General features: G+C 62.5%; 2 protein-coding genes across 2 annotated transcripts in view; both read left to right on the top strand.

The window, feature by feature from the left end:
- LOC128078760 (maestro heat-like repeat-containing protein family member 6) overlaps positions 1–15492 on the top strand; it is a 26003-nt gene extending 10511 nt beyond the window's left edge. The window contains exons 21-22 of the mRNA XM_052679311.1: positions 2784–2875; positions 15065–15492. The gene's annotated coding sequence lies outside the window, so the exon portion shown is untranslated. The remainder of the gene's footprint in view (positions 1–2783; positions 2876–15064) is intronic.
- The window catches only part of LOC128078634 (uncharacterized), a 21748-nt gene extending 4090 nt beyond the window's left edge, over positions 1–17658 (top strand). The window contains 6 exon segments of the mRNA XM_052679023.1: positions 9363–9487; positions 15738–15900; positions 15991–16094; positions 16313–16420; positions 16572–16690; positions 16832–17658. Coding sequence (XP_052534983.1) covers positions 9363–9487; positions 15738–15900; positions 15991–16094; positions 16313–16420; positions 16572–16690; positions 16832–17577 — 1365 coding nt within the window. The 3' untranslated portion in view covers positions 17578–17658.

Here is a 17658-nt window from a genome sequence, read left to right as displayed (position 1 = left end):
CCACCCTTTACTTAGTCGGTCCAACTGCCCAGAGAAGCAGCCCGCCGCTCTCTTCCTGCACCCGGTGTGTTCCGCTAACACTCCCAGTGCAATGTGCCTTCTGTCATGCCTTTCAAAAGTCGTTCCAAGACCGGGCAGCCCTCCTGGAGCAGGGCCACACGTCAGGCCCGCTATCAGCTGAGTTCCAAGACAAGGGCGTTCTGTTCCGCGCCGGGATCCTCCGGGCCCCGCGGCACGCTGCCACGCAGCGCCTACGGGCGGCGCTCCGCCGGAAAGCAGCGCGCCGGCAGCGGGTTTGCCACCTGCTCTGGGACGCGTTATTGCACACGCGTGCTGCCCAAGAAGCGCTGCCCACAGCGAGCCGCCTGGAAGCAGAAAGCGTCTCCAAGCGCTCTCCCTCGGCGCGTTCAGCCGCGCGGGAGGCCGGGACGGGAGGCAGCCGGAGCGGAGCGGAGCGCGCGAAGGAGCGCCGGGCGCCGCCCAGAGCGCCCACACCCGGCCTCCGGCCCCCCGCCTCGCTCCGCGCCGACAAGCACGGCTCGCTCAGCACGCACGAGGCGGCGAGCCCCCCGCCGAGGCTCTCGGCCGATCTCCCACGAGGCTGCGGGCTTCCCGGCGCCGGCTCGGGCCCGGCACGGCGGCCGCGGATTCTCGCACCGAGCCCCGCGCTCTCCAGCTCGCGCCGCGCCTCAGGGCCGCCGGGAGGAGGCCGCCGGGACCTGCAGTCGCGGCCGAGAAGAGCGGGACGGGAAGCTTCGGAGGCCTTGGATCGTCGGGAAGGCGCTGGGAGTCTTCGAATCGCGAGTTCGCGCCGCACGAGGAGGCTCTGCACGCCGACGCGAGGTTTTTGGCCCCCCCGCGCTGCGGGCTCGAGTCTCGGAGCTGGAGTCGCAGGGCTCGGAGGCCCCAGAGCACCACCAGCACCACCAGGCTGCTGCTGGCAGGAGCTCGGGAAACAGGAGGCACCGCGTCCCCGGGCTGAGCCTGGCTGTGCGCCATCGGCAGCTGTAGGGGATGCGCTGACAGAGGGGAGGCGCAGGAGCCGTAACGTACTCCTTGTGCTTCACACAGACCAGGAGGCCGAGTTGTGTCCTCACTTAGCACCCAAGAAGCCGTTTCTGCCGTGACATTACATTCCTGATCTGCACCTCTGCAAAAGCAAAAGGCAGCTCGAGCCTTTGATGTCTGTAGCATCGGCACTCTCATCTGTCAAAGCAGACAATTGGAAATTAGGATCACGGAATGGTAGAATGGCTTGGGTTGGAAGGGACCGCAAGGATCATCGATTTCCAGCCCTCCTGCCGCAGGCAGGGTCACCAACCTCCAGGTCTGGTACTAAAGGAGGTTGCCCAGGGCCTCATCCAGCCTGGTCTCGAACACGTTTCTGGGCAGCCTGTTCCAGCAGCTCACCGCTCTCTCAGTAAAGAACTTTCCCCTGACACCCAAGCTACACCTGCCCTCCTTGAGCTTAAAACCATTCCCCCACGTCCTATCGCTATTTACCTAGCCGAGTGAAAAGTGGATTCCCTTCCTGTTTATATATTCCCTTTAAATACTGGGAGGCTGCCATGAGGTCTCCTCGCAGCCTCCTCTTCTCCGGGCTGAACAAGCCCAGCTCCCTCAGCCTGTCTTTGCAGGGAGGTGCTGCAGCCCTCTGATCATCTTTGTGGCCTTCCGCTGGACCCTCCCCAACAGCTCGACACCTTTCCCGTACTGGGGGCTGCAGAGCTGGACGCACAACTCCAGATGGGGCCCGCCTAGGGCAGAGGAGAGAGGGGCAACCACCTCCCTGTCCCTGCTGGCCACCCCTCTTGTGATGGAGCCCAGGATACCCTTGGCCTTCCGAGCTGCAAGACCAACGGATCTTATACAAACCGATCGGCGGCCTCTAAAAATGGCTTGGGTTTTACAGAGACTGGAGCCACCCCCGCTGAGGAGTTCTCCTGAGGGAACTGCTGCTCTCTGGATCTCCTTGTCGAGGCAGTGGGCCCTCGCCGGGGACGCCTGGCAGACTCCAGGCTCTGTGATGCCAAAGCGCGGCTTTGTCCATCGTCCACTTCAGGGCCCCTCTGCCGGGAGCAGTTTGGTGCCGTTCTCCATGAGATGCACACACGGGCAAGCGCCTGACTATTCACGGTACGTGCCTGTGCCGCCTCGCTGGCCGTGTTTGCGGCAATAGGTACTGAAGGCACATACGTGCTGCTGCAACTGATGGCTGCAATTCTTGGCTGCTGCGGCGATGGAAGCAGATCTGTACCTCCGTGACCGGCGGTACAGCGGCTGCTCTCAAAGTAAGGCCTCCTGTTGTACGATGTCAGCGCACGACATTGGAGGCGGATGTTGGGGGAACGGCAGTAGAGGTGGAACCTTCCCGCCTATGTTCTCTGACATTCTGTTGTCATACAAGAGATGGCAGCGGAGGGGCAGCCTGAGAAAATGGCTGCAGAGACCAACAGCCAGCCCCAAAGACGCCGCAGGAGCCGGTCCAGGCGGTGAAGGCCAGCCCAGGGGCGACGCTGCTCCCGGGTTCCACGTCAAGGGGACAAAGAAGCCTGCCAGCTCATGGCAGATGGGTGAAAGTACGTATCGCTGCGCACAGCTCCCCACCACTGGGCAGAGGGATGCCGTGGTTGGGCTGTGGCCGCCTGCTGGCACTGCTGGGCCCCTCCATGGCCTCTGGCCAGCCCCTCAGCTGGCACAGCTGGCACACAGCAGCCCCTGGGACAGCCCCCAGGGCACCTGGCCCCGCAAGGCGCTCACTGCTGTTCCTCTCTCCTCTCCAGCTTGCGTGCTCTGTGGTCAGGGAGATGCTGACAAAGACATCTATGGGCGCAAACTGATCATCAGTGGGATCTATTTCCACCAGTTTTGTGCAGTGAGTTCCTTCACGGCTCCTTCCACCATCCTCCAAACAATGGTTCCCTCCTTTCTGCCATAACAAGATCATGCTCTTTTCCCATACAGCTGTTTGTGGGTGGTCTTCTTCAAGGAGCAGCGAGACAGAAGAGAAATGATGACTTAAGCAGGATTGAGATTATACGCACAATTGTGCAGGCAGAGCAGACGGTGAGCACCCGACTGGAACAGGGAGCTTGGTGCCAGCGGAGGCACGGCTGAGCTTTGCCTGGTCTCAAGAACACAATCCCGGCCCTTCCAGCCAGCCCCAAGAGAAATCCCTGCTCTTGCAGACCAGCCCTGTTCAGCAGGCAGCTCTGCAGAGTGCCAGCCAGCCCTGCCCCCATCCCGTGCCCTGCACAGAGCTGCGGGGCCCGCTGCGTAGGCCCTGAGCCTGCAGCTGATGGGAAATGCTCTGCTCTTTACAGCTCTGCTTCGTTTGTGGCAATCTGGGGGCCTTCATCACCTGCACAGAGCCGGGCTGCGACCGCAGCTTCCATCTCCCCTGCGCTTCCAAGGGTGAATACGTCACCCAGTACTTTGGAGAGTACAGGTAAGGGCTGCCAGGCATCGCCTGCGGGCCTCCAAGCCCTGCTTCAGCACCAGCCAAAGAAGCGAGGAGCGCGCCGTGACGCCTCCCAGCAGCCTGGCAGAGCCAGAGCCAAGGCCTGGGGCTCCTTCCCGTTCCTCTGCCCTCCTCGCAGCACTTCTCACCTTGCCCGTCCCTGCCATCTTCCTCCAGGTCCTTCTGCTGGGTGCATCGTCCACATCAGGCAGTGGAGGCAGCGCCGGTGCAGGACACGACCTGCATCATCTGCATGGACCCCATGGGGGACAGCGTGTCCTACAGCACCATGGTGTGCCCAGCCTGCCAACACGCCTGGTTCCACCGGGCTTGCATCCAGGTAGGAGCCCTCTCCTCACCCCATGAGCACGGCAGGTGCTCAGCAGCACCAGGCCTGGCTCACACTCACCCTGTTCTGTTTCTGCTGCAGAGACGGGCCCTGTGTGCGGGCATTACTTTGCATTGTCCGCACTGCAAAGACGAGGAGGAATTTTTTGATTATATGAACGCCATGGGGATCCGTATCCCATCCAGGTTGGTACCCCATTCCTGGTTCTCCAGGCCTGAGTGCACAAGAGCTGTGCCTGCCCAGGGATGGCCCAAGCAGGCCTGGATCTTTGCCGCCAACAGCGTTGGCCTCAGCTTCATGGAGAAGCTGGAAACGGTGTTGGGCTGGAAGAGCAGGAACGGCCTGGGTCCGTCTTACTACAGAGGCACTGGTTGCTCATCAGATTTCTTCCTTTCTCTGGCAGAGGACCAATATCGGACAACAATTCATATGTACAAGAGGGAGACAAGCACAAGCGCTGCGATGCCAGGGAGTGCCGTTACCCCCACGGCAGGGACCGAGCAGGAGAGGGGTGAGTTCCCTCAGCAGCCCTCTGGGGCTCCGCGTGGGATCGCAGCCTCACCACGGGCTGGGAGAGCACAAACTGAGCACCAGAGCCGTGCCGGGCGCTGCCTGGCTCAGCTCACTTTGTCCTCACGGCCACATCCTGTTGTTTTCCCCAGGCCCTGGCAGCTGCTCCTCTGCAGCTCCTGTGCTGCGCGAGGCACCCATCGGCGCTGTTCCTACTTGAGCCTGAGCACAAAGGCCTGGGAGTGCAACGCCTGTGCTGGAGAGGGCACCTGTAAGAGACAAACAGCCACGTGCTGCTGGGCTGGGGCAAGGCGAGATCTTGCTCCAGTCCCTTTGGCCCAGGAGCGATGGGAGTCTGTCCCTCCCCAGGGCTGCAGTTCCATCCCACTCATCTTCCTGCCTTCCCTTACAGCCTCCAGCAGCAATGCGGACAGCGCTGGCCCCAGCACTGCCACCCAACAGGGACACGGGCCTCTCCAAGGCCCTGTGACATCGCAGACGAGCAGCAGCTCCAGCATCACCAGCCAGGCACCATCGGGGTCGGCTCACAGTAACAAGGTGCCTGAGAGCAGAGGCCTGTCCAGCCAGCGCAGGATAAAATGGAAGAGAATGTGCTCACGTTTACATCGCGCTGACGATGCATGCAACGAGCTCCAAGGATGCTATGGGAGCAGCCGTGCTGCAGCCCCAAGTAGCGAGAGCAGCACCCCGACCTCTGCCAGCCAAGGGACATCTTGGTCCTCGACGCACTCCCGAGCAGTCGGCTGCAGTCGCTGGCGCAGACAGGGACAGCGGGCGTGGACAAGAAGCCGCCCTCCATTGCAGCGCGGGGCCACAGGTTCCCCGAGCCAGTCCCAAAGACACTGTGGGAGCAGGCAGGATCCAGTCCCAAGTGCTGAGAGCTGCACCCACAGATACACAAGATGGGGAGCACCGTGGTCCTCGAGGGTTTCCATGGCGGCTGAGAGAAGGCAGCCCAGGCAGACACGGCGGGCCAGGACTCGGAGCCGCTCCCCTCTCAAACATCGGGCTGCAGAGACCAACAGCCAGCCCCAAAGACGCCGCAGGAGCCGGTCCAGGCGGTGAAGGCCAGCCCGGGGACGAAGCCGCTCCTGGGTTCCACGTCGGGCCCAGAACATCAACCGCCGGCCCCACTGATGCTGCAGAAGCAGCCGTGTGCCAGCTCCAATTGCTGTGTAAAGTCACCACAATCCATCAATACAAGTGACAGTTCCATCATGCCACTGTCAGTTTGGTTCTTCTCTGCCTTTCCCGAGGTGGGCAGCTTTAGGGGCTGCGGCCACGGGCATCTCTTCTCCCCAGCACCCAACCCACTCCTTCCTCCCCCCAGCCCGGTTCAGGCTGAGCTGGGTTCTGGCCCCGACTCCAGCAGGCGCAACGTTTCCAACGCACAACGTGGCGGAGGCCAGGCTGGCAGCTGCAGCCCATTCTGGGGGTGTTTCTGCCATCTTGGGGATGCTGCTGCATTTGGTAAATGCGGGCAGACCCGCGGCTGCTGCCGGCTGTGGGTGGGCCGGGACCCGGGCTTTCCTCCTGCATTCGGGCAGTGCCTCAGGTCTGAGGGCTGCTGCTGCTCTGGGGATGCTGCCAGGCTTGGGGTGACGCAGCCCATCGAGCGCGTGAGCCACTCTTCTCTGTCGCAAAGTCCGGCGTCACGCCTCCTGTGCGAGCAATACCAGTGCTGCCGCTGCTCCTAAGCGGGATGGCCACCCTTTACTTAGTCGGTCCAACTGCCCAGAGAAGCAGCCCGCCGCTCTCTTCCTGCACCCGGTGTGTTCCGCTAACACTCCCAGTGCAATGTGCCTTCTGTCATGCCTTTCAAAAGTCGTTCCAAGACCGGGCAGCCCTCCTGGAGCAGGGCCACACGTCAGGCCCGCTATCAGCTGAGTTCCAAGACAAGGGCGTTCTGTTCCGCGCCGGGATCCTCCGGGCCCCGCGGCACGCTGCCACGCAGCGCCTACGGGCGGCGCTCCGCCGGAAAGCAGCGCGCCGGCAGCGGGTTTGCCACCTGCTCTGGGACGCGTTATTGCACACGCGTGCTGCCGAAGAAGCGCTGCCCACAGCGAGCCGCCTGGAAGCAGAAAGCGTCTCCAAGCGCTCTCCCTCGGCGCGTTCAGCCGCGCGGGAGGCCGGGACGGGAGGCAGCCGGAGCGGAGCGCGCGAAGGAGCGCCGGGCGCCGCCCAGAGCGCCCACACCCGGCCTCCGGCCCCCCGCCTCGCTCCGCGCCGACAAGCACGGCTCGCTCAGCACGCACGAGGCGGCGAGCCCCCCGCCGAGGCTCTCGGCCGATCTCCCACGAGGCTGCGGGCTTCCCGGCGCCGGCTCGGGCCCGGCACGGCGGCCGCGGATTCTCGCACCGAGCCCCGCGCTCTCCAGCTCGCGCCGCGCCTCAGGGCCGCCGGGAGGAGGCCGCCGGGACCTGCAGTCGCGGCCGAGAAGAGCGGGACGGGAAGCTTCGGAGGCCTTGGATCGTCGGGAAGGCGCTGGGAGTCTTCGAATCGCGAGTTCGCGCCGCACGAGGAGGCTCTGCACGCCGACGCGAGGTTTTTGGCCCCCCCGCGCTGCGGGCTCGAGTCTCGGAGCTGGAGTCGCAGGGCTCGGAGGCCCCAGAGCACCACCAGCACCACCAGGCTGCTGCTGGCAGGAGCTCGGGAAACAGGAGGCACCGCGTCCCCGGGCTGAGCCTGGCTGTGCGCCATCGGCAGCTGTAGGGGATGCGCTGACAGAGGGGAGGCGCAGGAGCCGTAACGTACTCCTTGTGCTTCACACAGACCAGGAGGCCGAGTTGTGTCCTCACTTAGCACCCAAGAAGCCGTTTCTGCCGTGACATTACATTCCTGATCTGCACCTCTGCAAAAGCAAAAGGCAGCTCGAGCCTTTGATGTCTGTAGCATCGGCACTCTCATCTGTCAAAGCAGACAATTGGAAATTAGGATCACGGAATGGTAGAATGGCTTGGGTTGGAAGGGACCGCAAGGATCATCGATTTCCAGCCCTCCTGCCGCAGGCAGGGTCACCAACCTCCAGGTCTGGTACTAAAGGAGGTTGCCCAGGGCCTCATCCAGCCTGGTCTCGAACACGTTTCTGGGCAGCCTGTTCCAGCAGCTCACCGCTCTCTCAGTAAAGAACTTTCCCCTGACACCCAAGCTACACCTGCCCTCCTTGAGCTTAAAACCATTCCCCCACGTCCTATCGCTATTTACCTAGCCGAGTGAAAAGTGGATTCCCTTCCTGTTTATATATTCCCTTTAAATACTGGGAGGCTGCCATGAGGTCTCCTCGCAGCCTCCTCTTCTCCGGGCTGAACAAGCCCAGCTCCCTCAGCCTGTCTTTGCAGGGAGGTGCTGCAGCCCTCTGATCATCTTTGTGGCCTTCCGCTGGACCCTCCCCAACAGCTCGACACCTTTCCCGTACTGGGGGCTGCAGAGCTGGACGCACAACTCCAGATGGGGCCCGCCTAGGGCAGAGGAGAGAGGGGCAACCACCTCCCTGTCCCTGCTGGCCACCCCTCTTGTGATGGAGCCCAGGATACCCTTGGCCTTCCGAGCTGCAAGACCAACGGATCTTATACAAACCGATCGGCGGCCTCTAAAAATGGCTTGGGTTTTACAGAGACTGGAGCCACCCCCGCTGAGGAGTTCTCCTGAGGGAACTGCTGCTCTCTGGATCTCCTTGTCGAGGCAGTGGGCCCTCGCCGGGGACGCCTGGCAGACTCCAGGCTCTGTGATGCCAAAGCGCGGCTTTGTCCATCGTCCACTTCAGGGCCCCTCTGCCGGGAGCAGTTTGGTGCCGTTCTCCATGAGATGCACACACGGGCAAGCGCCTGACTATTCACGGTACGTGCCTGTGCCGCCTCGCTGGCCGTGTTTGCGGCAATAGGTACTGAAGGCACATACGTGCTGCTGCAACTGATGGCTGCAATTCTTGGCTGCTGCGGCGATGGAAGCAGATCTGTACCTCCGTGACCGGCGGTACAGCGGCTGCTCTCAAAGTAAGGCCTCCTGTTGTACGATGTCAGCGCACGACATTGGAGGCGGATGTTGGGGGAACGGCAGTAGAGGTGGAACCTTCCCGCCTATGTTCTCTGACATTCTGTTGTCATACAAGAGATGGCAGCGGAGGGGCAGCCTGAGAAAATGGCTGCAGAGACCAACAGCCAGCCCCAAAGACGCCGCAGGAGCCGGTCCAGGCGGTGAAGGCCAGCCCAGGGGCGACGCTGCTCCCGGGTTCCACGTCAAGGGGACAAAGAAGCCTGCCAGCTCATGGCAGATGGGTGAAAGTACGTATCGCTGCGCACAGCTCCCCACCACTGGGCAGAGGGATGCCGTGGTTGGGCTGTGGCCGCCTGCTGGCACTGCTGGGCCCCTCCATGGCCTCTGGCCAGCCCCTCAGCTGGCACAGCTGGCACACAGCAGCCCCTGGGACAGCCCCCAGGGCACCTGGCCCCGCAAGGCGCTCACTGCTGTTCCTCTCTCCTCTCCAGCTTGCGTGCTCTGTGGTCAGGGAGATGCTGACAAAGACATCTATGGGCGCAAACTGATCATCAGTGGGATCTATTTCCACCAGTTTTGTGCAGTGAGTTCCTTCACGGCTCCTTCCACCATCCTCCAAACAATGGTTCCCTCCTTTCTGCCATAACAAGATCATGCTCTTCCCATACAGCTGTTTGTGGGTGGCCTTCTTCAAGGAGCAGCGAGACAGAAGAGAAATGATGACTTAAGCAGGATTGAGATTATACGCACAATCGTGCAGGCAGAGCAGACGGTGAGCACCGGACCGGAACAGGGAGCTTGGTGCCAGCGGAGGCACGGCTGAGCTTTGCCTGGTCTCAAGAACACAATCCCTGCCCTTCCAGCCAACCCCAAGAGAAATCCCTGCTCTTGCAGACCAGCCCTGTTCAGCAGGCAGCTCTGCAGAGTGCCAGCCAGCCCTGCCCCCATCCCGTGCCCTGCACAGAGCTGCGGGGCCCGCTGCGTAGGCCCTGAGCCTGCAGCTGATGGGAAATGCTCTGCTCTTTACAGCTCTGCTTCGTTTGTGGCAATCTGGGGGCCTTCATCACCTGCGCAGAGCCGGGCTGCGACCGCAGCTTCCATCTCCCCTGCGCTTCCAAGGGTGAATGCGTCACCCAGTACTTTGGAGAGTACAGGTAAGGGCTGCCAGGCATCGCCTGCGGGCCTCCAAGCCCTGCTTCAGCACCAGCCAAAGAAGCGAGGAGCGCGCCGTGACGCCTCCCAGCAGCCTGGCAGAGCCAGAGCCAAGGCCTGGGGCTCCTTCCCGTTCCTCTGCCCTCCTCGCAGCACTTCTCACCTTGCCCATCCCTCCCATCTTCCTCCAGGTCCTTCTGCTGGGTGCATCGTCCACATCAGGCAGTGGAGGCAGCGCCGGTGCAGGACACGACCTGCATCATCTGCATGGACCCCGTGGGGGACAGCGTGTCCTACAGCACCATGGTGTGCCCAGCCTGCCAACACGCCTGGTTCCACCGGGCTTGCATCCAGGTAGGAGCCCTCTCCTCACCCCATGAGCACGGCAGGTGCTCAGCAGCACCAGGCCTGGCTCACACTCACCCTGTTCTGTTTCTGCTGCAGAGACGGGCCCTGTGTGCGGGCATTACTTTGCATTGTCCGCACTGCAAAGACGAGGAGGAATTTTTTGATTATATGAACGCCATGGGGATCCGTATCCCATCCAGGTTGGTACCCCATTCCTGGTTCTCCAGGCCTGAGTGCACAAGAGCTGTGCCTGCCCAGGGATGGCCCAAGCAGGCCTGGATCTTTGCCGCCAACAGCGTTGGCCTCAGCTTCATGGAGAAGCTGGAAACGGTGTTGGGCTGGAAGAGCAGGAACGGCCTGGGTCCGTCTTACTACAGAGGCACTGGTTGCTCATCAGATTTCTTCCTTTCTCTGGCAGAGGACCAATATGGGACAACAATTCATACGTACAAGAGGGAGACAAGCACAAGCGCTGCGATGCCAGGGAGTGCCGTTACCCCCACGGCAGGGACCGAGCAGGAGAGGGGTGAGTTCCCTCAGCAGCCCTCTGGGGCTCCGCGTGGGATCGCAGCCTCACCACAGGCTGGGAGAGCACAAACTGAGCACCAGAGCCGTGCCGGGCGCTCCCTGGCTCAGCTCACTTTGTCCTCACGGCCACATCCTCTTGTTTTCCCCAGGCCCTGGCAGCTGCTCCTCTGCAGCTCCTGTGCTGCGCGAGGCACCCATCGGCGCTGTTCCTACTTGAGCCTGAGCACAAAGGCCTGGGAGTGCAACGCCTGTGCTGGAGAGGGCACCTGTAAGAGACAAACAGCCACGTGCTGCTGGGCTGGGGCAAGGCGAGATCTTGCTCCAGTCCCTTTGGCCCAGGAGCGATGGGAGTCTGTCCCTCCCCAGGGCTGCAGTTCCATCCCACTCATCTTCCTGCCTTCCCTTACAGCCTCCAGCAGCAATGCGGACAGCGCTGGCCCCAGCACTGCCACCCAACAGGGACACGGGCCTCTCCAAGGCCCTGTGACATCGCAGACGAGCAGCAGCTCCAGCATCACCAGCCAGGCACCATCGGGGTCGGCTCACAGTAACAAGGTGCCTGAGAGCAGAGGCCTGTCCAGCCAGCGCAGGATAAAATGGAAGAGAATGTGCTCACGTTTACATCGCGTTGACGATGCATGCAACGAGCTCCAAGGATGCTATGGGAGCAGCCGTGCTGCAGCCCCAAGTAGCGAGAGCAGCACCCCGACCTCTGCCAGCCAAGGGACATCTTGGTCCTCGACGCACTCCCGAGCAGTCGGCTGCAGTCGCTGGCGCAGACAGGGACCGCGGGCGTGGACAAGAAGCCGCCCTCCATTGCAGCGCGGGGCCACAGGTTCCCCGAGCCAGTCCCAAAGACACTGTGGGAGCAGGCAGGATCCAGTCCCAAGTGCTGAGAGCTGCACCCACAGATACACAAGATGGGGAGCACCGTGGTCCTCGAGGGTTTCCACGGCGGCTGAGAGAAGGCAGCCCAGGCAGACACGGCGGGCCAGGACTCGGAGCCGCTCCCCTCTCAAACATCAGGCTGCAGAGACCAACAGCCAGCCCCAAAGACGCCGCAGGAGCCGGTCCAGGTGGTGAAGGCCAGCCCGGGGACGAAGCCGCTCCTGGGTTCCACGTCGGGCCCAGAACATCAACCGCCGGCCCCACTGATGCTGCAGAAGCAGCCGTGTGCCAGCTCCAATTGCTGTGTAAAGTCACCACAATCCATCAATAAAAGTGACAGTTCCATCATGCCACTGTCAGTTTGGTTCTTCTCCGCCTTTCCCGAGGTGGGCAGCTTTAGGGGCTGCGGCCACGGGCATCTCTTCTCCCCAGCACCCAACCCACTCCTTCCTCCCCCCAGCCCGGTTCAGGCTGAGCTGGGTTCTGGCCCCGACTCCAGCAGGCGCAATGTTTCCAACGCACAACGTGGCGGAGGCCAGGCTGGCAGCTGCAGCCCATTCTGGGGGTCTTTCTGCCATCTTGGGGATGTTGCTGCATTTGGTAAATGCGGGCAGACCCGCGGCTGCTGCCGGCTGTGGGTGGGCCGGGACCCGGGCTTTCCTCCTGCATTCCAGCAGTGCCCCAGGTCTGAGGGCTGCTGCTGCTCTGGGGATGCTGCCAGGCTTGGGGTGACGCAGCCCATCGAGCGCGTGAGCCACTCTTCTCTGTCGCAAAGTCCGGCGTCACGCCTCCTGTGCGAGCAATACCAGTGCTGCCGCTGCTGCTAAGCGGGATGGCCACCCTTTACTTAGTCGGTCCAACTGCCCAGAGAAGCAGCCCGCCGCTCTCTTCCTGCACCCGGTGTGTTCCGCTAACACTCCCAGTGCAATGTGCCTTCTGTCATGCCTTTCAAAAGTCGTTCCAAGACCGGGCAGCCCTCCTGGAGCAGGGCCACACGTCAGGCCCGCTATCAGCTGAGTTCCAAGACAAGGGCGTTCTGTTCCGCGCCGGGATCCTCCGGGCCCCGCGGCACGCTGCCACGCAGCGCCTACGGGCGGCGCTCCGCCGGAAAGCAGCGCGCCGGCAGCGGGTTTGCCACCTGCTCTGGGACGCGTTATTGCACACGCGTGCTGCCGAAGAAGCGCTGCCCACAGCGAGCCGCCTGGAAGCAGAAAGCGTCTCCAAGCGCTCTCCCTCGGCGCGTTCAGCCGCGCGGGAGGCCGGGACGGGAGGCGGCCGGAGCGGAGCGGAGCGCGCGAAGGAGCGCCGGGCGCCGCCCAGAGCGCCCACACCCGGCCTCCGGCCCCCCGCCTCGCTCCGCGCCGACAAGCACGGCTCGCTCAGCACGCACGAGGCGGCGAGCCCCCCGCCGAGGCTCTCGGCCGATCTCCCACGAGGCTGCGGGCTTCCCGGCGCCGGCTCGGGCCCGGCACGGCGGCCGCGGATTCTCGCACCGAGCCCCGCGCTCTCCAGCTCGCGCCGCGCCTCAGGGCCGCCGGGAGGAGGCCGCCGGGACCTGCAGTCGCGGCCGAGAAGAGCGGGACGGGAAGCTTCGGAGGCCTTGGATCGTCGGGAAGGCGCTGGGAGTCTTCGAATCGCGAGTTCGCGCCGCACGAGGAGGCTCTGCACGCCGACGCGAGGTTTTTGGCCCCCCCGCGCTGCGGGCTCGAGTCTCGGAGCTGGAGTCGCAGGGCTCGGAGGCCCCAGAGCACCACCAGCACCACCAGGCTGCTGCTGGCAGGAGCTCGGGAAACAGGAGGCACCGCGTCCCCGGGCTGAGCCTGGCTGTGCGCCATCGGCAGCTGTAGGGGATGCGCTGACAGAGGGGAGGCGCAGGAGCCGTAACGTACTCCTTGTGCTTCACACAGACCAGGAGGCCGAGTTGTGTCCTCACTTAGCACCCAAGAAGCCGTTTCTGCCGTGACATTACATTCCTGATCTGCACCTCTGCAAAAGCAAAAGGCAGCTCGAGCCTTTGATGTCTGTAGCATCGGCACTCTCATCTGTCAAAGCAGACAATTGGAAATTAGGATCACGGAATGGTAGAATGGCTTGGGTTGGAAGGGACCGCAAGGATCATCGATTTCCAGCCCTCCTGCCGCAGGCAGGGTCACCAACCTCCAGGTCTGGTACTAAAGGAGGTTGCCCAGGGCCTCATCCAGCCTGGTCTCGAACACGTTTCTGGGCAGCCTGTTCCAGCAGCTCACCGCTCTCTCAGTAAAGAACTTTCCCCTGACACCCAAGCTACACCTGCCCTCCTTGAGCTTAAAACCATTCCCCCACGTCCTATCGCTATTTACCTAGCCGAGTGAAAAGTGGATTCCCTTCCTGTTTATATATTCCCTTTAAATACTGGGAGGCTGCCATGAGGTCTCCTCGCAGCCTCCTCTTCTCCGGGCTGAACAAGCCCAGCTCCCTCAGCCTGTCTTTGCAGGGAGGTGCTGCAGCCCTCTGATCATCTTTGTGGCCTTCCGCTGGACCCTCCCCAACAGCTCGACACCTTTCCCGTACTGGGGGCTGCAGAGCTGGACGCACAACTCCAGATGGGGCCCGCCTAGGGCAGAGGAGAGAGGGGCAACCACCTCCCTGTCCCTGCTGGCCACCCCTCTTGTGATGGAGCCCAGGATACCCTTGGCCTTCCGAGCTGCAAGACCAACGGATCTTATACAAACCGATCGGCGGCCTCTAAAAATGGCTTGGGTTTTACAGAGACTGGAGCCACCCCCGCTGAGGAGTTCTCCTGAGGGAACTGCTGCTCTCTGGATCTCCTTGTCGAGGCAGTGGGCCCTCGCCGGGGACGCCTGGCAGACTCCAGGCTCTGTGATGCCAAAGCGCGGCTTTGTCCATCGTCCACTTCAGGGCCCCTCTGCCGGGAGCAGTTTGGTGCCGTTCTCCATGAGATGCACACACGGGCAAGCGCCTGACTATTCACGGTACGTGCCTGTGCCGCCTCGCTGGCCGTGTTTGCGGCAATAGGTACTGAAGGCACATACGTGCTGCTGCAACTGATGGCTGCAATTCTTGGCTGCTGCGGCGATGGAAGCAGATCTGTACCTCCGTGACCGGCGGTACAGCGGCTGCTCTCAAAGTAAGGCCTCCTGTTGTACGATGTCAGCGCACGACATTGGAGGCGGATGTTGGGGGGACGGCAGTAGAGGTGGAACCTTCCCGCCTATGTTCTCTGACATTCTGTTGTCATACAAGAGATGGCAGCGGAGGGGCAGCCTGAGAAAATGGCTGCAGAGACCAACAGCCAGCCCCAAAGACGCCGCAGGAGCCGGTCCAGGCGGTGAAGGCCAGCCCAGGGGGGACGCTGCTCCCGGGTTCCACGTCAAGGGGACAAAGAAGCCTGCCAGCTCATGGCAGATGGGTGAAAGTACGTATCGCTGCGCACAGCTCCCCACCACTGGGCAGAGGGATGCCGTGGTTGGGCTGTGGCCGCCTGCTGGCACTGCTGGGCCTGCAGTGTCCCTTCCCCTCCATGGCCTCTGGCCAGCCCCTCAGCTGGCACAGCTGGCACACAGCAGCCCCTGGGACAGCCCCCAGGGCACCTGGCCCCGCAAGGCGCTCACTGCTGTTCCTCTCTCCTCTCCAGCTTGCGTGCTCTGTGGTCAGGGAGATGCTGACAAAGACATCTATGGGCGCAAACTGATCATCAGTGGGATCTATTTCCATCAGTTTTGTGCAGTGAGTTCCTTCACGGCTCCTTCCACCATCCTCCAAACAATGGTTCCCTCCTTTCTGCCATAACAAGATCATGCTCTTTTCCCATACAGCTGTTTGTGGGTGGCCTTCTTCAAGGAGCAGCGAGACAGAAGAGAAATGATGACTTAAGCAGGATTGAGATTATACGCACAATCGTGCAGGCAGAGCAGACGGTGAGCACCAGACCGGAACAGGGAGCTTGGTGCCAGCGGAGGCACGGCTGAGCTTTGCCTGGTCTCAAGAACACAATCCCGGCCCTTCCAGCCAGCCCCAAGAGAAATCCCTGCTCTTGCAGACCAGCCCTGTTCAGCAGGCAGCTCTGCAGAGTGCCAGCCAGCCCTGCCCCCATCCCGTGCCCTGCACAGAGGTGCGGGGCCCGCTGCGTAGGCCCTGAGCCTGCAGCTGATGGGAAATGCTCTGCTCTTTACAGCTCTGCTTCGTTTGTGGCAATCTGGGGGCCTTCATCACCTGCGCAGAGCCGGGCTGCGACCGCAGCTTCCATCTCTCCTGCGCTTCCAAGGGTGAATGCGTCACCCAGTACTTTGGAGAGTACAGGTAAGGGCTGCCAGGCATCGCCTGCGGGCCTCCAAGCCCTGCTTCAGCACCAGCCAAAGAAGCGAGGAGCGCGCCGTGACGCCTCCCAGCAGCCTGGCAGAGCCAGAGCCAAGGCCTGGGGCTCCTTCCTGTTCCTCTGCCCTCCTCGCAGCACTTCTCACCTTGCCCGTCCCTGCCATCTTCCTCCAGGTCCTTCTGCTGGGTGCATCGTCCACATCAGGCAGTGGAGGCAGCGCCGGCGCAGGACACGACCTGCACCATCTGCATGGACCCCGTGGGGGACAGCGTGTCCTACAGCACCATGGTGTGCCCAGCCTGCCAACACGCCTGGTTCCACCGGGCTTGCATCCAGGTGGGAGCCCTCTCCTCACCCCATGGGCACGGCAGGTGCTCAGCAGCACCAGGCCTGGCTCACACTCACCCTGTTCTGTTTCTGCTGCAGAGACGGGCCCTGTGTGCGGGCATTACTTTGCATTGTCCGCACTGCAAAGACGAGGAGGAATTTTTTGATTATATGAACGCCATGGGGATCCGTATCCCATCCAGGTTGGTACCCCATTCCTGGTTCTCCAGGCCTGAGTGCACAAGCGCTGTGCCTGCCCAGGGATGGCCCAAGCAGGCCTGGATCTTTGCCGCCAACAGCGTTGGCCTCAGCTTCATGGAGAAGCTGGAAACGGTGTTGGGCTGGAAGAGCAGGAACGGCCTGGGTCCGTCTTACTACAGAGGCACTGGTTGCTCATCAGATTTCTTCCTTTCTCTGGCAGAGGACCAATATGGGACAACAATTCATACGTACAAGAGGGAGACAAGCACAAGCGCTGCGATGCCAGGGAGTGCCGTTACCCCCACGGCAGGGACCGAGCAGGAGAGGGGTGAGTTCCCTCAGCAGCCCTCTGGGGCTCCGCGTGGGATCGCAGCCTCACCACAGGCTGGGAGAGCACAAACTGAGCACCAGAGCCGTGCCGGGCGCTCCCTGGCTCAGCTCACTTTGTCCTCACGGCCACATCCTCTTGTTTTCCCCAGGCCCTGGCAGCTGCTCCTCTGCAGCTCCTGTGCTGCGCGAGGCACCCATCGGCGCTGTTCCTACTTGAGCCTGAGCACAAAGGCCTGGGAGTGCAACGCCTGTGCTGGAGAGGGCACCTGTAAGAGACAAACAGCCACGTGCTGCTGGGCTGGGGCAAGGCGAGATCTTGCTCCAGTCCCTTTGGCCCAGGAGCGATGGGAGTCTGTCCCTCCCCAGGGCTGCAGTTCCATCCCACTCATCTTCCTGCCTTCCCTTACAGCCTCCAGCAGCAATGCGGACAGCGCTGGCCCCAGCACTGCCACCCAACAGGGACACGGGCCTCTCCAAGGCCCTGTGACATCGCAGACGAGCAGCAGCTCCAGCATCACCAGCCAGGCACCATCGGGGTCGGCTCACAGTAACAAGGTGCCTGAGAGCAGAGGCCTGTCCAGCCAGCGCAGGATAAAATGGAAGAGAATGTGCTCACGTTTACATCGCGCTGACGATGCATGCAACGAGCTCCAAGGATGCTATGGGAGCAGCCGTGCTGCAGCCCCAAGTAGCGAGAGCAGCATCCCGACCTCTGCCAGCCAAGGGACATCTTGGTCCTCGACGCACTCCCGAGCAGTCGGCTGCAGTCGCTGGCGCAGACAGGGACCGCGGGCGTGGACAAGAAGCCGCCCTCCATTGCAGCGCGGGGCCACAGGTTCCCCGAGCCAGTCCCAAAGACACTGTGGGAGCAGGCAGGATCCAGTCCCAAGTGCTGAGAGCTGCACCCACAGATACACAAGATGGGGAGCACCGTGGTCCTCGAGGGTTTCCACGGCGGCTGAGAGAAGGCAGCCCAGGCAGACACGGCGGGCCAGGACTCGGAGCCGCTCCCCTCTCAAACATCGGGCTGCAGAGACCAACAGCCAGCCCCAAAGACGCCACAGGAGCCGGTCCAGGTGGTGAAGGCCAGCCCGGGGACGAAGCCGCTCCTGGGTTCCACGTCGGGCCCAGAACATCAACCGCCGGCCCCACTGATGCTGCAGAAGCAGCCGTGTGCCAGCTCCAATTGCTGTGTAAAGTCACCACAATCCATCAATAAAAGTGACAGTTCCATCA

The sequence above is a fragment of the Tympanuchus pallidicinctus genome, unplaced genomic scaffold, assembly GCF_026119805.1.
Source record: "Tympanuchus pallidicinctus isolate F22 unplaced genomic scaffold, pur_lepc_1.0 scaffold17, whole genome shotgun sequence".
NCBI lineage: Eukaryota > Metazoa > Chordata > Aves > Galliformes > Phasianidae > Tympanuchus > Tympanuchus pallidicinctus.
This window is presented reverse-complemented; position numbering and strand designations above follow the sequence as displayed.